The sequence below is a fragment of the Mobula hypostoma genome, chromosome 10, assembly GCF_963921235.1.
Source record: "Mobula hypostoma chromosome 10, sMobHyp1.1, whole genome shotgun sequence".
Classification (NCBI taxonomy): domain Eukaryota; kingdom Metazoa; phylum Chordata; class Chondrichthyes; order Myliobatiformes; family Myliobatidae; genus Mobula; species Mobula hypostoma.
The window spans coordinates 40,905,041-40,927,547 of record NC_086106.1 but is presented as its reverse complement, the minus strand read 5'-3'; the positions used below and the strand labels follow the sequence as shown (position 1 = coordinate 40,927,547).

Genomic DNA, 22,507 nt, shown 5'->3' with positions numbered 1-22,507 from the left:
CTCTCTCTCTCCACGTCCCCTCTCTCTCTCTACACGCCCCCCCTCTCTCTCTCCACGTCCCCTCTCTCTCTCTACGTCCCCCCTCTCTCTCTCTCTCTCTCCACGTCCCCCCCTCTCTCGCCACGTCCCCCCCCTCTCTCTCTCCACGTCCCCCCTCTATCTCTCTCTCTCTCTCCCTCCACATCCGCCCTCTCTTTCTCTCTCTCTCCACGTCCGCCCTCTCTCTCTCTCTCTCTCCACGTCTGCCCTCTCTCTCTCTCTCTCTCTCCACGTCCGCCCTCACTCTCTCTCTCACCATATCCCCTCTCTCTCTCCACGTCCCCCCCTCTCTCTCCACATACCCCCCTCTCTCTCTCCACGCCCCCGTCTCTCCACGCCCCCCTCTCTCCACGCCCCCCCTCTCCACATACCCCCTCCTTATGTCCCACCCTCTCTCTCCACGTCCTCCCCTCTCTCTCCACGTCCTCTCTCTCCACGTCGCCCCCCTCTCTCCACGTCCCCTCTCTCTCTCCACGTCCCCCTCTCTCTCCACGTCCTCTCTCTCTCCACATCCCCCCTCACTCTCTCTCACTCTCTCCACGTCCCCCTCGCTCTCTCCACGTCCCCCCCACACCCTCTCTCTCACGACGTCCCCCCCTCTCTCTATCGACGTCCCCTCTCTCTCTCTCCACGTACCCCCCTCTCTCTCTCCACGTCCCCCCTCTCTCTCTCTCTCTCCACGTCCCCCCTCTCTCCACGTCCCCCCCTCGCTCCACGTCCTCTCTCTCTCTCCACATCCCTACACACTATCTCTCACTCTCTCCACGTCCCCCTTCTCTCTCTCTCCACGTCCCTCCTCACTCTCTCTCTCTCCACGTCACCCTCTCTCTCTCCCCACGTCCGCCCTCTCTCTCTCTCTCCCCACGTCCGCTCTCTCTCTCTCTCTCCACATCCGCCCCTCTCTCTCTCTCTCTCTCTCTCTCTCTCCACGTCCCCTCTCTCTCTCTCCACATCCCCTCTCTCTCTCTCCACGTCCCCTCTCTCTCCACGTTCGCCCTCTCTCTCTCTCTGTCTTTCTCCACGTCCCCCCTCTCTCTCCACGTCCCCCCTCTCTCTCCACGTCCCCCCTCTCTCTCCACGTCCCCGTCTCTCTCTCCTCGTCCCTCTCTCTCTCTCTCTCCACGTCCCCTCTCTCTCTCTCTCCACGTCCCCCTCTCTCTCTCTCCACGTCCCCCTCTCTCTCTCTCCACGTCCCCTCTGTCTCTCTCCATGTCCGCCCTCTCTCTCTCTCGCTCTCTCCACATCCGCCCTCTCTCTCTCTCCACGTCCGCCCTCTCCCCCTCTCTCTCTCTCCATGTCCCCTCTCTCTCTCCATGTCCCCTCTCTCTCTCTCCACGTCCCCTCTCTCTCTCTCCACGTCCCCTCTCTATCTCTCCACGTCCGCCCTCTCTCTCTCTCGCTCTCTGCACGTCCGCCCTCTCTCTCTCTCCACGTCCGCCCTCTCTCTCTCTCTCTCTCTCTCTCCACGTCCCCTCTCTCTCTCTCCACGTCCCCCCCTCTCTCTCTCTCCACGTCCCCCCCCTCTCTCTCTCCACGTCCCCTCTCTCTCTCTCTCTCCACGTCCCCTCTCTCTCTCTCTCCACGTCCCCTCTCTCTCTCTCTCCACGTCCCCTCTCTCTCTCTACACGTCCCCCTCTCTCTCTCTCTCTACACGTCCCCTCTCTCTCTCTACACGTCCCCTCTCTCTCTCTCTCTCCACGTCCCCTCTCTCTCTCTACACGCCCCCCCTCTCTCTCTCCACGTCCCCTCTCTCTCTCTACGTCCCCCCTCTCTCTCTCTCTCTCTCCACGTCCCCCCCTCTCTCGCCACGTCCCCCCCCTCTCTCTCTCCACGTCCCCCCTCTATCTCTCTCTCTCTCTCCCTCCACATCCGCCCTCTCTTTCTCTCTCTCTCCACGTCCGCCCTCTCTCTCTCTCTCTCTCCACGTCTGCCCTCTCTCTCTCTCTCTCTCTCCACGTCCGCCCTCACTCTCTCTCTCACCATATCCCCTCTCTCTCTCCACGTCCCCCCCTCTCTCTCCACATACCCCCCTCTCTCTCTCCACGCCCCCGTCTCTCCACGCCCCCCTCTCTCCACGCCCCCCCTCTCCACATACCCCCTCCTTATGTCCCACCCTCTCTCTCCACGTCCCCCCCTCTCTCTCCACGTCCTCTCTCTCCACGTCGCCCCCCTCTCTCCACGTCCCCTCTCTCTCTCCACGTCCCCCTCTCTCTCCACGTCCTCTCTCTCTCCACATCCCCCCTCACTCTCTCTCACTCTCTCCACGTCCCCCTCGCTCTCTCCACGTCCCCCCCACACCCTCTCTCTCACCACGTCCCCCCCTCTCTCTCTCCACGTCCCCTCTCTCTCTCTCCACGTACCCCCCTCTCTCTCTCCACGTCCCCCCTCTCTCTCTCTCTCTCTCCACGTCCCCCCTCTCTCCACGTCCCCCCCTCGCTCCACGTCCTCTCTCTCTCTCCACATCCCTACACACTATCTCTCACTCTCTCCACGTCCCCCTTCTCTCTCTCTCCACGTCCCTCCTCACTCTCTCTCTCTCCACGTCACCCTCTCTCTCTCCCCACGTCCGCCCTCTCTCTCTCTCTCCCCACGTCCGCTCTCTCTCTCTCTCTCCACATCTGCCCTCTCTCTCTCTCTCTCTCTCTCTCTCCACGTCCCCTCTCTCTCTCTCCACAATCCCTCTCTCTCTCTCCACGTCCCCTCTCTCACCACGTTCGCCCTCTCTCTCTCTCTGTCTTTCTCCACGTCCCCCCTCTCTCTCCACGTCCCCCCTCTCTCTCCACGTCCCCCCTCTCTCTCCACGTCCCCCCCTCTCTCCACGTCCCCCGTCTCTCTCTCCTCGTCCCTCTCTCTCTCTCTCTCCACGTCCCCTCTCTCTCTCTCTCCACGTCCCCCTCTCTCTCTCTCCACGTCCCCCTCTCTCTCTCTCCACGTCCCCTCTGTCTCTCTCCATGTCCGCCCTCTCTCTCTCTCGCTCTCTCCACATCCGCCCTCTCTCTCTCTCCACGTCCGCCCTCTCCCCCTCTCTCTCTCCATGTCCCCTCTCTCTCTCCATGTCCCCTCTCTCTCTCTCCACGTCCCCTCTCTCTCTCTCCACGTCCCCTCTCTATCTCTCCACGTCCGTCCTCTCTCTCTCTCGCTCTCTGCACGTCCGCCCTCTCTCTCTCTCCACGTCCGCCCTCTCTCTCTCTCTCTCTCTCTCTCTCCACGTCCGCCCTCTCTCTCTCCACGTCCGCCCTCTCTCTCTCTCTCCACGTCCGCCCTCTCTCTCTCTCTCCACGTCCGCCCTCTCTCTCTCTCCACGTCCGCCCTCTCTCTCTCTCCACGTCCGCCCTCTCTCTCTCTCCACGTCCGCACTCTCTCTCTCTCTCTCTCCACGTCCGCACTCTCTCTCTCTCTCTCCACGTCCGCCCTCTCTCTCTCTCTCTCTCCACGTCCGCCCTCTCTCTCTCTCTCCACATCCCCCTCTCTCTCTCTCCACGTCCCCTCTCTCTCTCTCTCCACGTCCGCCCTCTCTCTCTCTCTCTCTCTCCACGTCCGCCCTCTCTTTCTCTCTCTCCACGTCCGCCCTCTCTCTCTCTCCACGTCCCCTCTCTCTCTCTCCACGTCCCCTCTCTCTCTCTCCACGTCCCCTCTCTCTCTCTCCACGTCCGCCCTCTCTCTCTCTCGCTCTCTCCACGTCCGCCCTCTCTCTCTCTCCACGTCCGCCCTCTCTCTCTCTCTCTCTCTCCACGTCCGCCCTCTCTCTCTCCACGTCCGCCCTCTCTCTCTCTCTCCACGTCCGCCCTCTCTCTCTCTCCACGTCCGCCCTCTCTCTCTCTCCACGTCCGCCCTCTCTCTTTCTCCACGTCCGCACTCTCTCTCTCTCTCTCTCCACGTTCGCCCTCTCTCTCTCTCCACGTCCGCCCTCTCTCTCTCTCTCTCTCCACGTCCGCCCTCTCTCTCTCTCTCCACGTCCCCCTCTCTCTCTCTCCACGTCCCCTCTCTCTCTCTCTCTCCACGTCCGCCCTCTCTCTCTCTCTCTCTCTCCACGTCCGCCCTCTCTCTCTCTCTCTCTCCACGTCCGCCCTCTCTCTCTCTCTCTCCACGTCCGCCCTCTCTCTCTCTCCACGTCCGCCCTCTCTCTCTCTATGTACCCCCCTCTCTCTCTCCACATCCCCCCTCTCTCTCTCCACGTCCGCCCTCTCTCTCCACGTCCCCCCCTCTCTCTCCACGTCCCCTCTCTCCACGTCCCCTCTCTCCACGTCCCCCTCTCTCCACATCCCCCTCTCCACGTCCCCCCTCTCTCTCCATGTCCCCCCTCTCTCTCCACGTCCCCCCTCTCTCTCTCCACATCCCCCCCACTCCCTCTCTCTCACCACGTCCCCCCCCTCTCTCTCCACGTCCCCCTCTCTCTCTCTCCACGTACCCCCCTCTCTCTCTCCACGTCCGCCCTCTCTCTCTCTCCACGTCCGCCCTCTCTCTCTCTCCACGTCCGCCCTCTCTCTCTCTCCACGTCCGCCCTCTCTCTCTCTCCACGTCCGCACTCTCTCTCTCTCCACATCCCCCCTCTCTCTCTCCACGTCCCCCTCTCTGTCTCTCTCCACGTCCCCGTCTCTGTCTCTCTCCACGTCCCCCTCTCTCTCTCCACGTCCCCTCTCTCTCTCTCCACGTCCCCCTCTCTCTCTCTCTCTCTCTCCACGTACCCCCCTCTCTCTCTCTCCACGTCCCTCTCTCTCTCTCCACGTCCCCTCTCTCTCTCTCTCTCTCTCTCTCTCCACGTCCCCTCTCTCTCTCTCTCCACGTCCCCTCTCTCTCTCTCTCCACGTCCCCTCTCTCTCTCTCTCTCTCTCCACGTCCCCCCCCTCTCTCTCTCTCTGACTCTCTCTCTCCACGTCCCCCTCTCTCTCTCTCTCTCTCTCCACGTCCCCTCTCTCTCTCTCCACGTCCCCCCTCTCTCTCTCTCTCTCCACGTCCGCCCTCTCTCTCTCTCCACGTCCCCTCTCTCTCTCTCTCTCCACGTCCCCTCTCTCTCTCCACGTCCCCCCCCTCTCTCTCTCTCTCTCTACACGTCCTCTCTCTCTCTACACGTCCCCCTCTCTCTCTCTCTCTCCATGTCCCCTCTCTCTCTCTCTCTCCACGTCCCCCTCTCTCTCTCTCCATGTCCCTCTCTCTCTCTCTCCACGTCCCCCTCTCTCTCTCTCTCTCCACGTCCCCTCTCTCTCTCTCTCTCCACGTCCCCTCTCTCTCTCTCTCTCCACATCCCCCCTCTCTCTCTCTCTCTCTACACGTCCCCTCTCTCTCTCTCCACGTCCATCTCCCTCTCTCTACGTCCCTCTCTCTCTCTCTCCACGTCCTCTTCTCTCTCTCTCTCTCTCTCTCTCCACGTCCCCCTCTCTCTCTCCACATCCCCCCTCTCTCTCTCTCCACGTCTCCCTCTCTCTCTCTCCACGTCCCCCTCGCTCTCTCCACGTCCCCCCCTCTCTCTCTCTCTGACTCTCTCTCTCCACGTCCCCCTCTCTCTCTCTCTCTCTCTCCACGTCCCCTCTCTCTCTCTCCACGTCCCCCCTCTTTCTCTCTCTCCACGTCCCCCCTCTCTCTCTCTCCACGTCCCCTCTCTCTCTCTCTCTCCACGTCCCCTCTCTCTCTCCACGTCCCCTCTCTCTCTCTCTCCACGTTCCCCTCTCTCTCTCTCCACGTCCCCTCTCTCTCTCTACACGTCCCCCTCTCTCTCTCTACACGTCCCCTCTCTCTCTCTCTACACGTCCCCTCTCTTTCTCTCTCTCCACGTTCCCTCTCTCTCTCTACACATCCCCCCCTCTCTCTCTCCACGTCCCCTCTCTCTCTACGTCCCCCCTCTCTCTCTCTCTCCACGTCCCCTCTCTCTCTCTACACGTCCCCCTCTCTCTCTCTCTCTCTCCACATCCCCTCTCTCTCTCTCTCTCTCCACGTCCCCTCTCTCTCTCTCTCTCCACGTCCCCTCTCTCTCTCTCCACGTCCCCCCTCTCACCACGTCCCCCCCTCTCTCCACGTCCCCTCTCTCTCTCTCCACGTCCCCTCTCTCTCTCTCTCCACGTCCCCTCTCTCTCTCTCTCACCACGTCCCCCTCTCTCTCTCTCTCTCCACGTCCCCCTCTCTCTCTCTCCACGTCCCCTCTCTCTCTCCACCTCCCCCCTCTCTCTCTCTACGTCCCCCTCTCTCTCTCTCTACACGTCCCCCTCTCTCACTCTCTCTCTACACGTCCCCCCTCTCTCTACGTCTCCCCTCTCTCTCTCCACGTCCCCCTCTCTCTCTCTCCACGTCCCCCTCTCTCTCTCTCCACGTCCCCCTCTCTCTCTCTCCACGTCCCCCCTCTCTCCACATCCCCCTCTCCACGTCCCCCCTCTCTCTCCATGTCCCCCCTCTCTCTCCACGTCCCCCCTCTCTCTCTCCACATCCCCCCCACTCCCTCTCTCTCACCACGTCCACCCCCTCTCTCTCCACGTCCCCCTCTCTCTCTCTCCACGTACCCCCCTCTCTCTCTCCACGTCCGCCCTCTCTCTCTCTCCACGTCCGCCCTCTCTCTCTCTCCACGTCCGCCCTCTCTCTCTCTCCACGTCCGCACTCTCTCTCTCTCCACATCCCCCCTCTCTCTCTCCACGTCCCCCTCTCTGTCTCTCTCCACGTCCCCGTCTCTGTCTCTCTCCACGTCCCCCTCTCTCTCTCCACGTCCCCCTCTCTCTCTCTCTCTCTCTCCACGTACCCCCCTCTCTCTCTCTCCACGTCCCTCTCTCTCTCTCCACGTCCCCTCTCTCTCTCTCTCTCTCTCTCTCTCTCCACGTCCCCTCTCTCTCTCTCCACGTCCCCTCTCTCTCTCTCTCCACGTCCCCTCTCTCTCTCTCTCTCTCTCCACGTCCCCCCCCTCTCTCTCTCTCTGACTCTCTCTCTCCACGTCCCCCTCTCTCTCTCTCTCTCTCTCTCCACGTCCCCTCTCTCTCTCTCTCTCCACGTCCCCTCTCTCTCTCCACGTCCCCTCTCTCTCTCTCTCCACGTCCCCTCTCTCTCTCTCTCCACGTCCCCTCTCTCTCTCTCTCTCTCTCCACGTCCCCTCTCTCTCTCTCTCCACGTCCCCTCTCTCTCTCTCTCTACACGTCCCCCCCTCTCTCTCTCTCTACACGTCCCCTCTCTCTCTCTACACGTCCCCTCTCTCTCTCTACACGTCCCCTCTCTCTCTCTCCACATCCCCTCTCTCTCTCTACACGTCCCCCCCTCTCTCTCTCCACGTCCCCTCTCTCTCTCCACGTCCCCCCCTCTCTCTCTCTCTCTCTACACGTCCTCTCTCTCTCTACACGTCCCCCTCTCTCTCTCTCTCTCTATGTCCCCTCTCTCTCTCTCTCTCCACGTCCCCCTCTCTCTCTCTCCATGTCCCTCTCTCTCTCTCTCCACGTCCCCCTCTCTCTCTCTCTCTCCACGTCCCCTCTCTCTCTCTCTCTCCACGTCCCCCCTCTCTCTCTCTCTCTCTACACGTCCCCTCTCTCTCTCTCCACGTCCATCTCCCTCTCTCTACGTCCCTCTCTCTCTCTCTCCACGTCCTCTCTCTCTCTCTCTCTCTCTCTCTCTCCACGTCCCCCCCTCTCTCTCCACATCCCCCCTCTCTCTCTCTCCACGTCTCCCTCTCTCTCTCTCCACGTCCCCCTCGCTCTCTCCACGTCCCCCCTCTCTCTCTCTCTGACTCTCTCTCTCCACGTCCCCCTCTCTCTCTCTCTCTCTCTCCACGTCCCCTCTCTCTCTCTCCACGTCCCCCCTCTTTCTCTCTCTCCACGTCCCCCCTCTCTCTCTCTCCACGTCCCCTCTCTCTCTCTCTCTCCACGTCCCCTCTCTCTCTCCACGTCCCCTCTCTCTCTCTCTCCACGTTCCCTCTCTCTCTCTCCACGTCCCCTCTCTCTCTCTACACGTCCCCCTCTCTCTCTCTACACGTCCCCTCTCTCTCTCTCTACACGTCCCCTCTCTTTCTCTCTCTCCACGTTCCCTCTCTCTCTCTACACATCCCCCCCTCTCTCTCTCCACGTCCCCTCTCTCTCTCTACGTCCCCCCTCTCTCTCTCTCTCTCTCCACGTCCCCTCTCTCTCTCTACACGTCCCCCTCTCTCTCTCTCTCTCTCCACATCCCCTCTCTCTCTCTCTCTCTCCACGTCCCCTCTCTCTCTCTCTCTCCCCGTCCCCTCTCTCTCTCTCCACGTCCCCCCTCTCTCCACGTCCCCCCCTCTCTCCACGTCCCCTCTCTCTCTCTCCACGTCCCCTCTCTCTCTCTCTCCACGTCCCCTCTCTCTCTCTCTCTCCACGTCCCCCTCTCTCTCTCTCTCTCCACGTCCCCTCTCTCTCTCCACCTCCCCCCTCTCTCTCTCTACGTCCCCCTCTCTCTCTCTCTACACGTCCCCCTCTCTCACTCTCTCTCTACACGTCCCCCCTCTCTCTCTCTCTCTACGTCTCCCCTCTCTCTCTCCACGTCCCCCTCTCTCTCTCTCCACGTCCCCTCTCTCTCTCTACACGTCCCCCCCTCTCTCTCTCTCCACGTCCCCCCTCTCTCTCTCTCTCTCCATGTCCCCTCTCTCTCTCTACACGTCCCCCTCTCTCTCTCTCTCTCCACGTCCCCTCTCTCTCCACGTCCCCTCTCTCTCTCTACACGTCCCCTCTCTCTCTCTCTACACGTCCCCTCTCTCTCTCTCTCTCCGCGTCCCCTCTCTCTCTCTACACGTCCCCCCCTCTCTCTCTCCACGTCCCCTCTCTCTCTCTACGTCCCCCCTCTCTCTCTCTCTCTCTCCACGTCCCCTCTCTCTCTCTACACGTCCCCCTCTCTCTCTCTCTCTCTCTCTACACGTCCCCCTCTCTCTCTCTCTCTCCACGTCCCCTCTCTCTCTCTCTCCACGTCCCCCCTCTCTCTCTCTCTCTCTCCACGTCCCCTCTCTCTCTCTACACGTCCCCCACCTCTCTCTCTCCACGTCCCCTCTCTCCCTCTCTCTCTCTCTCCACGTCTCCCCTCTCTCTATGTCCCCCTCTCTCTCTCTCTCTCCACGTCCCCCCCTCTCCACGTCCCCCCTCTCACCACGTCCCCCCCTCTCCACGTCCCCCCCTCTCCACGTCCCCCCCTCTCTCCACGTCCCCTCTCTCTCTCTCTCTCCACGTCTCCTCTCTCTCTCTCTCCACGTCCCCCTCTCTCTCTCTCTCTCCACGTCCCCCTCTCTCTCTCTCTCCACGTCCCCCTCTCTCTCCACCTCCCCCTCTCTCTCTCTCTACGTCCCCCTCTCTCTCTCTCTACACGTCCCCCTCTCTCACTCTCTCTCTCCACGTCCCCCCCTCTCTCTCTCCACGTCCCCCCTCTCTCTCTCTCTCTACGTCCCCCCTCTCTCTCTCTCCACGTCCCCCTCTCTCTCTCTCCACGTCCCCTCTCTCTCTCTCCACGTCCCCTCTCTCTCTCTACACGTCCCCCCCTCTCTCTCTCTGCACGTCCCCTCTCTCTCTCTCTCTCCACATCCCCCCTCTCTCTCTCTCTCTCTCCACGTCCCCTCTCTCTCTCTACACGTCCCCCTCTCTCTCTCTCTCTCCACGTCCCCTCTCTCTCTCTCTCTCCACGTCCCCTCTCTCTCTCTCCACGTCCCCTCTCTCTCTCCACGTCCCTCCTTTCTATCTCCACGTCCCCTCTCTATGTCCCCCCTCTCTCTCTCTCTCCACGTCCCCCCCTCTCTCTCTCTCTCTCTCTTCGTCCCCCTTCTCTCTCTCTCTCCACGTCCCCCCCCTCTCTCTCTCTCTCTCTTCGTCCCCCTTCTCTCTCTCTCTCCACGTCCCCCCCCTCTCTCTCTCTCTCTCTTCGTCCCCCCTCTCTCTCTCTCTCTCCACATCCCCTCTGCAACTCTGAACAGGTCTCTTGAATGTGAACAGAATGGACCATCGGTAGCTTGCCTGAGAGTTTGCTGGGGAAGGCTACTGCACACAAGCGGTCAAGTTGAGTTTTTTGACATGTGCACAAGTACGATGAGGTATGGGTTAGCTTCCTTCCAGCAGCATCGGAGGTATGTAGGTGCAAACAGCACACATACACACAGAAAACCAATTATAGCACCATAAGGCATTGGAGTAGAATTGGACTCTTCCACTCCAGTACTCAGTCATGGCTGTTTGTAATCTGTCTCAGCCCCTTTCTGCTGCCTATCCCCATAACCAGTGATGCCCTCACTAATCAAGAATCTGTCAACATCTGCTTTAAATATACCCAGTGACTTAGTTTCCACAGCCGTCCATGGCAATGAATTCCACAGATTCACCACCCTCTGGCTATGGAAATTCCTCCTCCTCTCTGTTCAAAAGGGATGTTCCTTTATTCTGAGACTGTGCCCTCCGATCCTCGACGCTCCCACTATAGAAAACATCCTCTCCCCACCAGTAAAGTATTCGATAGGTTTCAATGAGATCGTTCCTCCCCCTCATTCTTCTCAACTCCCGTGATTGAAAGCCCCGAGCTGTGAAATGCTGCTTTTACGTTAAACCTTTCATTCCTGGGATCATTCTCGTGAACCTCTTCTGGACCCTCTCCAACGCCAGCACATGCTTTATATATTTTTACATAGTTTTTCTTGTATAATATATTTATAAATTATCACTATATTAGTGGAATATAAAAACAAACAATGATAGAAAAGTTTAGAGACTGACGCAGTTAAGGAGGTAATACCCAGGGCTGAATTGTTAATGTACTTTGTGTTAGTCCGTTTTTATGGAATTGGTAATCTGAGATGGGAGGGACCCTGTTTGCATCGCTGCAAATTGCTGCATTCCTTAACCACAGGAAGCTACGATGAAGATTTCAACCACGAGCCCTGCCTGAGGAAAGGACACAGAGCTCACTGGGCAGTGGTGTCAGGTGAGTTCCAGCATCATGTGGACCTGTACCAGTGTCAGCGCCTTGCAGCTGCAATATCCAGTTTACTGTGTAGTGGTTTAACAGCTGAGTCTGGAATTTCTCCTTAGATCAAAGTTAAAAGTTCAAAGTAAATTACATACTTGTCACCATATACAACCCTTAGGTTCTTTTAAAACAAATCTATTTATTGAGATAAATATAAAACAAATCTATTTATTGAGACTTGGCACAGAACAGGTCCTTTGGGCTCTCTGAACTGCACCACCCAGCAGCATTCAGTTTAACCCTAGCTTAATCTCAGAACAATTTACAATGACCGATTAACCTACCAACTGGTACACCTGGACTGTGGGAGGAAACCGGAGCACCCGGAGGAAACCCATACGGTCACAGGGAGAACACACAAACTCCTTAAAGACAGATTTAAATCTGGATCGCTGGTACAGTAAGGTGTTTTGCTAACCACTACACTACTGTAGTAAATATTGTTCTTGATATTTTATCTTCTTTTCTCTTTTTGTATTTACACAGTTTGTTGTCTTTTGCATATTGATTGTCTGTTGGGGGCATTCACAGTAAGTACAAAGAAACACAATAGAATCAATGAATCAATAAAATCCGTTCTGTACCTTTGCTCCATTGTTGGTCTTCAGCTTCACAAACCCAAAAGTCTGAATTCTCTCACCGAACCCTGCTTACCTCTAAAGATCTGTAAGACTGATTGGTTTGACTTTGGATCACACCCTCCTTGTTTCTCAGTAGACATTTTATGATTGGGCATCACTGAAACACCTTGTCTCCCTTGTTGTTACAGAACTTGTTGCTGATTTTTGCAATATACAGAGCATTTACACTTGCTTGCAATATTAAGGACTTCATAGCCAGTAAAATGTAATCACCATAGGGGATCTTTCCAGGTTACAAATGCCGATTATATGTAGTGTCCGCGCATACAAACGAGTGTTTGGGAGACCAGTGGGATGGTTTTGCTGGCTGTTCTGGGTCGTAGGCATCTATAAGGCTTGGGAGCTTGGTTTGTGGCAATATCTCAATACGCTAGTTTAACTACACATTGCCCTCAGATGGGCTAAGATTTTATTTAAGCATATTGCCCACCAGCTGCATCTCTGACTTGCAACCTATTCAGGTCAATGAACTGAACCCTGTCACATCCACACTCATATCATTCTACAGATGAACAGTAGAGAGCCCTGACAAACTGTATCACTGCATGGTGCGGAAACTGCACTGCAGCAGACAGGAAGGCTCCACAATGGGTTGTCAAAACTCCCCAAGGCATCGCCGGCACCAGTCTACCTGCCATCAACGACATGCGTATATACAGAGTGGTGCCAGTAACATCATGAAGGATCCCACTCACCCTGTCCCACTCCCATCAGGGAGGAGGCTACATAGCAACTATGTCAGGAACACCAGACTCAGAAACAGTTCTTTTCCCCAAGTAGTAAGGCTGATCAACACCTCCACCCACTACTTTATCATTTCCCATCAGTCACCTTATGTACAGCCTTGTGTCACTTTACAGACAGACAATGTGTATATGAAGCTATCTTGTGTATTTATATTTTTGTGTTTTGTATTATTAATGTGTTCTTTATCTTTTGTGTGTTTTTTTTGTGCTGCATTGGCTCTGGAGTAGCAATTATTTTGTTCTCCTTACACTGCGTACAGGAAATGACATGAAACAATCTTAAATCATAATCTGAGGGGGTGGTGGGGTGGGGAGACATGTAAATTGTAAAACCACAAAAGCCAAAATACACCTTGGGTGTTTCTAAACACAATGTTGTGATAAATGACCAGTTGATTGTTCAGTAAATATTGAGCAGGATGCAGGAAAGAAGCCTTCCTCTGGTTGTACCTTGGGATCTTTAGGACCCGACTGACTGTGAGGACAGATGGAGCTTTGAATGAACGGGCTACATCTTTTATGCTGGGCCATATGGTTCCAGTTTGGAACTACTAACATTTAACCATTTAGACGTCATAATGTTTCAGCCTTCAACTCCGCCATGGACAGTTCCAAGCTTGGATACAAAAGGAGGAGGGTTGGTTGGGCATGGGGTTAGCAGGCTCAGCTCGTAAAAACCTAGATCTACACAAATGCCAACAGAAACTCCAAAGACCTCATCCCTGGAAGAGGAAGGGTCTTTGTTTATAAAGTCATGTGCTGAAAACTGAAGCCACGGGCTGATTAATCTTCATTCGACCCAGGAGAGACTCTGGTGAGATGCTGTCCCCAGCTAATGTCCCAGTAGAGGTGATGGGCTTAAGAGGATGGCTCAGCCTTCACAAACACACAGGTCAGAGAGAGTGCCTCTCTTACAGCTCCGAACAAGGATAGGATTTCAATTGGGATTTTTTAGCTTTCTCATGGCATCATTTCAAGGTTTAATATTCTTAATTATTTTTGTGAATTTGACTGTCAGAATTTAAATTTGACAAACGCTACTTTGTGGAATCATTCAACACAGAAATAGGCCCCTCAAACCAACGAGGACCTTTGAATACCCATCTATACTAATTCCTTTTTATTCTTTCCACATTCCTATTGACTCCCTCCCCCACCACCATCTACACACTTGGGACAATTTAGTAGCAACTAGCCTACTAAGTTTGACTAACCAGGTAAGCTTCAGAACAGCATCCCATGCATTATCAGTCTTTGGGCCATGTCACTCAAGGACTTACACTGATATTATCTTGCAACTGGATGTACTATCGTAGCTGGATGTGTTGTTGTGTTTTTGTGCTTTGGCCCTGGAGAAACACAGCTTAATTTAGCTGCTTACATAGGTATAGTTGAATGCCAATTAAACAAACTTGAATTCAAAGAATTCTAAATGTTTTATTGAATATCAAATGTGGTGCAGCGTTATCCTAATCAGTCTTTTCTTTAGCACCATGACACTGGAATTGGATTTGAAAAGGCGCATAATCTTATTCAGTTGTGGGTTCTTTCTCCACATATTTATGTATAGTAGATTCCAGAGAATATGACATTTCAAGAAAAATTCTTGGTGTTATCACTGTCAGCATTTGTCACACAGCTCCAGTTAATTGTTCCTCTTCTAGAAGTGGTGATGCAGGCCAGAGAGTGCAAGGAACTTTCATGCACGAGATTAATGAATCTTTTATACCATTCTTCCTCATTTGATACACTTTTAAAGCAATAAATTCCCAATACTTCACTGCATACCTACTTGACACTTTAAAATTGCATTAAATATAGTGATGTTAATCATAGTGCTCCTTCATTTTTCACATCATTTTTACACTTTATTATTAGCTTTATTTGTCTTGTGTACATCAAAGATGTATTCATTTATTGAGATACAGCTTAAAATAGCGTCTTCAAGATGCGACATCTGACAACCCCCAATTTTAACTCAAGCCTATTCCCAGGACAATTTACAATGACCAATTAACCTAATACCCAATACAAAGGAAACTGGAGTACTCGGAAGAAACACATATATTGCACAGAGACGACGTACAGACTTCTTACAGAGGACATCGGAATTGATCTCCAAACACATTGTCTGCTACACTACTGTGGTGCCCACCGCATAGTTTGTGTCAGATCAAGTTGGTGAGGATTGTGCTGGGCATGTGATGTGCTTGTGATTGTGATGAATTGATAAGCAAGCAAGTTTAACTGTACAGCATTTTTCCAAACACAAGTTAGTTCAAAATGCTTTACACAGAACAAGATATAAAAATCAATCATCAAGTTTCAGACTATGTATAAGAGTAAAATCACATAAAATAGATATGATAAATAGAAGTTACAGCCCAGGAAATTCTAATTAAAAGCTACAATGAAAAGAGAAGTTTTAGAAGAACTTATAAAGTTGGGGCAGACTTCAGATCCTCTGGAAGGTTATTCCAGATATGTGGAGCCTAGTAACTAAAAGCTGCTTCACCATGTTTAATTTTGACCCTGGGGACAGTAAGCAGAGCTGCCCCAGATGACCTGAGAGCTTGGGAAGGTTCATAATGCAGCAAGAAATGGGAGATATAATTTGGCCCTCGACCATTCAGTACTTTATAAACCAATAGTAATATTTTAAATTCTGCCCTCTGATGGACAGGAAGCCTGTGTAATGATCTGAGAACTGGGGTGATATGTTCTATTTTCTTGGTCTCAGTGAGGACTCTGGCAGCAGTGTTCTGAGTTTTTTTTTACCGAGACCTGTGAAAACACCATTATAGTAGTGAAATTTTCTAGATCTCGCTGAGGCATAAGCTTTTTAACTCTTGCTATATTTTTTAAGATGGTAGTAAGCTGACTTCGTAATTGTCTTAATGTGGCAGTAAAAATTTAAGTCGGAGTAGATCACAACACCAAGGTTTTTGGCTTGGAATGTGGTCTGTAACGACATGGATTCTAAGTGAGCACCGACTTTTAATTGTTCTTTTTGGCACCAAAAACAACACGAGGCTTTGGGCCTACTCTGGTCTGATCCGCAGTTCAGATCTGAGGACTTTTTTGGTTTGGAATGCTGTTGTTTGCTTCAATTGTATGATTTGCATTTTTTTTTATCCTTTCTCTTGTGAATTAAGTGTTGGTCTTTTATTTTGTTTTAATTGGGTTCTTTTCAGTTTGTTGCTTTGTGGCTATCTGTAAGCAAACAAATCTCAAGGTTGTATAATTTATACATTCTTTGATAATAAATGTACTTGAATCTTGTAGACAGCAATGGAAATCAAACCCCAATCATACAGCTGGCACTGTTAAGTGTGGGACTGACTGCTGCACTACCATGCCACTATTTGCATATTAAGGATGCACTCCCAAATATTAATGAATGGTCAGATGGGTGATTAGTTTGTAGTTTGATCACCTGTATTAGTTGACCATTCAACAGGTTTGTTTTCCACTTCTGCACAGCAGTGTCTCCACTTCCTAAGGATCCCCCACCCTCCATTTTAACCAAATTTTACAGAAGCACCATAGAGAGTGGCCTGACCAACAGCATCACCATCGGGTATGGGAATTGCAGGGCGTCTGACTGCAAGCTCCTACAAAAGATTGAGAGGAGCATTGCGATCTCTCTTCAACCCATTGAGATAGTTATTATGAGCACTGCATATGCAGGGCCCTTAGCATTGTCAATCATCCCTCCCATCTGTCCAACAATCTCTTTGACACCCTACCATCAGGCACAAGGTACCATAGCATTAGGACATGGACTGTTAGGATGGGAAACAGCTTCTTCCCCCAGGCTATGGAACATAGAAACATAGAAACATAGAAAATAGGTGCAGGAGTAGGCCATTCGGCCCTTCGAGCCTGCACCGCCATTTATTATGATCATGGCTGATCATCCAACTCAGAACCCAGCCTTCCCTCCATACCCCCTGACCCCTGTAGCCACAAGGGCCATATCTAACTTCCTTTTAAACATAGCTAATGAACTGGCCTCAACAGTTTGCTGTGGCAGAGAATTCCACAGATTCACCACTCTCTGTGTGAAGAAGTTTTTCCCAACCTCGGTCCTAAAAGGCTTCCCCTCTATCCTCAAACTGTGACCCCTCGTTCTAGACCTCCCCAACATCGGGAACAATCTTCCCGCATCTAGCCTGTCCAATCCCTTTAGGATCTTATACGTTTCAATCAGATCCCCCCTCAATCTTCTAAATTCCAACGAGTACAAGCCCAGTTCATCCAGTCTTTCTTCATATGAAAGACCTGCCATCCCAGGAATCAATCTGGTGAACCTTCTTTGTACTCCCTCTATGGCAAAGATGTCTTTCCTCAGATTAGGGGACCAAAACTGCACACAATACTCCAGGTGTGGTCTCACCAAGGCCTTGTACAACTGCAGTAGTACCTCCCTGCTCCTGTACTCGAATCCTCTCGCTATAAATGCCAGCATACCGTTCGCCTTTTTCACCGCCTGCTGTACCTGCATGCCCACTTTCAATGACTGGTGTATAATGACACCCAGGTCTCGTTGCACCTCCCCTTTTCCTAATCGGCCACCATTCAGATAATAATCGGTTTTCCTATTTTTGCCACCAAAGTGGATAACTTCACATTTATCCACATTAAATTGCATCTGCCATGAGTTTGCCCACTCACCCAACCTATCCAAGTCACCCTGCATCCTCTTAGCATCCTCCTCACTGCTAACACTGCCACCCAGCTTCGTGTCATCCGCAAACTTGGAGATGCTGCATTTAATTCCCTCATCCAAGTCATTAATATATATTGTAAACAACTGGGGTCCCAGCACTGAGCCTTGCGGTACCCCACTAGTCACCGCCTGCCATTCTGAAAAGGTCCCGTTTATTCCCACTCTTTGCTTCCTGTCTGCTAACCAATTCTCCACCCACACCAATACCTTACCCCCAATACCGTGTGCTTTAAGTTTGCACACTAATCTCCTATGTGGGACCTTGTCAAAAGCCTTTTGAAAATCCAAATATACCACATCCACTGGTTCTCCCCTATCCACTCTACTAGTTACATCCTCAAAAAATTCTATGAGATTCGTCAGACATGATTTTCCTTTCACAAATCCATGCTGACTTTGTCCGATCATTTCACCGCTTTCCAAATGTGCTGTTATCACACCCTTGATAACTGACTCCAGCAGTTTCCCCACCACCGACGTTAGGCTAACCGGCCTATAATTCCCCGGTTTCTCTCTCCCTCCTTTTTTAAAAAGTGGGGTTACATTAGCCACCCTCCAATCCTCAGGAACTAGTCCAGAATCTAACGAGTTTTGAAAAATTATCACTAATGCATCCACTATTTCTTGGGCCACTTCCTTAAGCACTCTGGGATGCAGACCATCTGGCCCTGGGGATTTATCTGCCTTCAATCCCTTCAATTTACCTAACACCACTTCCCTACTAACATGTATTTCGCTCAGTTCCTCCATCTCACTGGACCCTCTGTCCCTTACTATTTCTGGAAGATTATTTATGTCCTCCTTAGTGAAGACAGAACCAAAGTAATTATTCAATTGGTCTGCCATGTCCTTGCTCCCCATAATCAATTCACCTGTTTCTGTTTGCAGGGGACCTACATTTGTCTTTATCAGTCTTTTCCTTTTTACATATCTATAAAAGCTTTTACAGTCCGTTTTTATGTTCTCTGCCAGTTTTCTCTCATAATCTTTTTTCCCCTTCCTAATTAAGCCCTTTGTCCTCCTCTGCTGAACTCTGAATTTCTCCCAGTCCTCAGGTGAGCCACTTTCTCTGGCTAATTTGTATGCTACTTCTTTGGAATTGATACTATCCCTAATTTCTCTTGTCAGCCACGGGTGCACTACCTTCCTTGATTTATTCTTTTGCCAAACTGGGATGAACAATTGTTGTAGTTCATCCATGCAACCTTTAAATGCCTGCCATTGCATATCCACCGTCAATCCTTTAAGTGTCATTTGCCAGTCTATCTTAGCTAATTCATGTCTCATACCTTCAAAGTTACCCCTCTTTAAGTTCAGAACCTTTGTTTCTGAATTAACTACGTCACTCTCCATGTTAATGAAGAATTCCACCATATTATGGTCACTCTTACCCAAGGGGCCTCTCACGACAAGATCGCTAATTAACCCTTCCTCATTGCTCAAAACCCAGTCCAGAATAGCCTGCTCTCTGGTTGGTTCAAAAAACCATCCCGCATACATTCCAAGAAATCCTCTTCCTCAGCACCTTTACCAATTTGGTTCACCCAGTCTACATGTAGATTGAAGTCACCCATTATAACTGCTGTTCCTTTATTGCACACATTTCTAATTTCCTGTTTAATACCATCTCCGACCTCACTACTACTGTTAGGTGGCCTGTACACAACTCCCACCAGCGTCTTCTGCCCCTTAGTGTTACGCAGCTCTACCCATATCGATTCCACATCTTCCCGGCTTATGTCCTTCCTTTCTATTGCGCTAATCTCTTTTTTAACCAGCAACGCCACCCCACCTGCCCTTCCTTCGTGTCTATCCCTCCTGAATATTGAATATCCCTGAACGTTGAGCTCCCATCCCTGGTCACCCTGGAGCCATGTCTCTGTGATCCCAACTATATCATAATCATTAATAACAATCTGCACTTTCAATTCATCCACCTTATTACGAATGCTCCTTGCATTGACACATAAAGCATTGAACGGAGAGGGGACGAAGCAGGAAGCACCAGAGACATTCTGTATTGAACAATAAACTAATTGTTTGGAATCAAATAAGCTTGCTTAGTGACTCAGGGCTGGGTGTGTCTGCATCCCCACCACCCCAGGGCTCCACCCTCACCATTCCCAACATCCTTTACCCCTGCTAGATTTACAAATCCACTCGGCTCCACTTTGACAAGTAAAGTACCGTGTCATGCACCTTGGTCTGGAGGAATGTTGTCTCATTTTGACAGTATGCAGCTGCAGAGTTGAATGGCTATAAACTTGACCTTGAACCTATATTTTTTTGTATGGTTGTACAGGAGTACTGCTGGGATTGAGATGTGAACTGCTGGAGGATGTCTATGAGAAGGATCCTGATATCCCTGGTCTCTACTACCTGAAGGGAGGTGCGAGCAGAGCTTCCTGCTGTGAGGACTGTGTTGTTGAGTCCCACCTGTTGGCCAAGCAAGGGAAGAGCCTGAAGTACCAGCTATGGGAGTATGAGCTGGTTCACAGGAGCAACGTGCAGCTGACAGAACTCAGCCCAAAGCGAGACAACGATGGAACGTCCTACATTATACCCGAGGGTGGTGTGAAGCTGGGACTTTGTGGGGTTGTGATTCTTCTACAGCCAATATTTTCAGAAACAAAGTTGACAGCTTCCATTACTAATAAATAAGAAAAAACTCCCATTGTAACTTGTAGACCACATCTCTACTACTGTATATAACTCCCATCAGGTTTTTTTTTACCCCTTCAGTTCCTTAGCTCTACCCCCGATTCAACACCTTCCAATCCTATGCCACCTTTCTCATGATTTGATTTCATTTTTTAAACAACAAAGCTATGCTACCCCTTCTGCCGGTCCTTTCAATACAATGCTAGGACATCAAGATCTCAGCTAGAATCTTCTTTCAGCCATTTTTCACTGAATTCTACATTATACATGCTAATCTGTAACTGTGCTACAAGTTCATCTACCTTCTTCTGTATACTGCATACACTCAGTGTAACACTTTTAGTCCTGTATTCACCCTTCTCGATTTTGTCCACCTTTAACATTGCAACTCATCTTGTTGACTGCAATTTTACCCTGTCATTTGCTAGCAGTCTCACTACATGCTACCTGTTTGTAAACCAGATCCTTGGCACTGTCCCTCCAATTCCCCTCTTCCTACCAAATTAGTTTAAACACATCCAAACTGCTCTGGCAACCCTGCCTGCAAGGATATTGGTCCCCTCAGGTTCAGCTGCAACCCAGGTACCTTCCCCAAAATGGGATCCCAATGATGCTGGAATCTGAACTCCTGCCTCCTGCACCAATTCCTCAGCCACACATTTATCTGCCAAATTATCCTATGCTTACCCTCAATGCTGATGGCATAGGCAGCAATCCAGAGATTACTACCCTGGAGGTCTGTTTTTCAGCTTTCTACCTGCCTCCCTAAAATCTCTCTTCAGAACCTCCTCACCTTTCCCACCTGTCATTGGTGCCAGCATGTACCAAAACTTCTAACTGTTCACCAGTCCCCTTTAGGATGCTCTGGACCTGATCCGATCCCAGACATCCCTGACCCTGGCAACGTACCATCCGAGTGTCTCCATCAGAATCTCATCAAGGAAAACTCTGATCTCAAACCTTCATTAACTTGAAGTCATACCCACTCTCAGGGAAGGACTTGGGCGTTAACCCAGAGGGAAAATCTGGAGCTGGAATTCTTAACTCAACTACATTGAATTCAACACTGACTGGTAATTCCTGCAACGTCACTGGTGCCATACTGTACTGTTCTCACCATTTCTTTGGATTCGTCAGCTGCGTGGAGAGGGGGAGCCTGATGCATGGGAACAGCTTGCTCTCCCTATTGTACTGCCCTTGCTTGCATATACAGCTAGGATGCAACATCCATGGTCAACACCAACCAAATGAAGGCCTAATTAGGCTAGCACATTATGGGCCAAAGGGCCGGTATTGCTCTATCGTCCAAGTGTATTCACTGCTTTAATGAAGGAAACTAGAGAGCTTCACTCCGAGTCCTGAGATGATGATTGGGGATCAGGACAAGAGTGCTACGTTGTACTCTGTTTATCTGAAAGGGGAGATTCCTCTGAACACTTTATTCAAAGGACAATTCCTCCATTGTACAACAATCACACAATACTACACCAGGCATGTAAATTGAATAATGCTAACTTTATTTTTAACTGTATGGTTGGAGAGGAATTATTAATCTGTTGCTGATATAATGGGGACTGTAACACACTGCCCGTACTTCAAATTTCTGCCACAATAAAACACTGACATTCTCAGTTTGTGGCTCATGAGCACCCATATAGCATCTTGGAGAATTACTACAAAGGCAGATTTATAATCCTTTTGATCAAATATTTAACTCACTTCTCCAAGTCACACACCTTGGCACTCACACTAACATAACATCTGTATTCTCTTATTGACGGAATTAGTTGGCCAGGGTCTCAGCAGTTCTGGTGTCTGAATTGAAAATACTCTACCCTCATCAGAGCAGTAACTGCTCCACGAGTAACATGAATGGTTTATACTTGCCTGAGCACAGGAAATTATGTGACATGTGACATCTAGAAATCCAGATTCAGCAAGTAAAGCACATTTCATCACTCTTCAAGCAAGCTGGAGTGGAGCTAGATTCAATGGGAGGTATTGAAGGTGTAACAGGATGACATTTTTCAAGACACAGAATCTAACACTAGAGGTAGCAGCCTATGAGTCAATCTAATCAACCCTTCTCTACTCAGAGCCCTGCACGATTCTTTGTTGCTTGATTGTTTCCTCCACATCTACTTCTGCTTCTATGCTAGTGGGGGTATGTCAGATAATAGTTGGCTTCATAAAGAACACTCCTCTCTTTAGTTGACAAGCTACACCCAGTACTGCAAGTTCTATGTTCGCTACCTCTAACAAGTGGTTCAGTGAGGCATCAGAATTACATTCCTTTAACTTGGAAACAAAATCTGTTCTGGACATGAAAGGGAAGCAGTCCTGATGAAATAATTGCAACACTGATTAACTATAGTTTTTTTATTTCCTCCGTGTGTGTTTATAAATAGATATTAAAAATATTCCCCTCAGTGGTAAGCAGATTCACCACAGATTTGTCCATCAGCTCGACTTCCCTGCAAATTCAAAACCCAGGAATGAGGCAACAAACCTCAGTTAATTATACAGGCAGTCCAGTAGAAAAAGTTCAGCTATGATGAAACAGCTACATTCCACGTCCATTCCTCAGGGAATGGAGAGTCCCAGGTGTTCCTTCCCTTCCCCAAGGTCCTACCTTCATTGGAAATTAGATAGTCACATCCTCTTTGGGGAGACTAAACTATCTTGTGACCCCTCACTCAGGGAAGGGTGCATGCACACAGCTTTATACCACCCCCTGTTGTTCAGCGTGATATCCCACCCACACCCCTTCT

At 51.0% G+C, this 22,507-nt stretch overlaps 1 protein-coding gene across 6 annotated transcripts in view; it reads left to right on the top strand.

The window, feature by feature from the left end:
* The window catches only part of actmap (actin maturation protease), a 124,693-nt gene extending 102,192 nt beyond the window's left edge, over positions 1–22,501 (top strand). For 4 of the 6 annotated variants that reach the window (XM_063060388.1, XM_063060386.1, XM_063060387.1 and 1 more), the window contains 2 exons: positions 10,837–10,911; positions 19,378–19,742. In XM_063060388.1, coding sequence (XP_062916458.1) covers positions 10,837–10,911; positions 19,378–19,736 — 434 coding nt within the window. In that variant the 3' untranslated portion in view covers positions 19,737–19,742. Of the gene's footprint in view, positions 1–10,836; positions 10,912–11,442; positions 11,487–19,377 lie in introns of all 6 variants that reach the window. The other 2 variants (XM_063060391.1, XM_063060390.1) reach the window with 2 other exon arrangements.
* Positions 22,502–22,507: the final 6 nt, after the last annotated feature.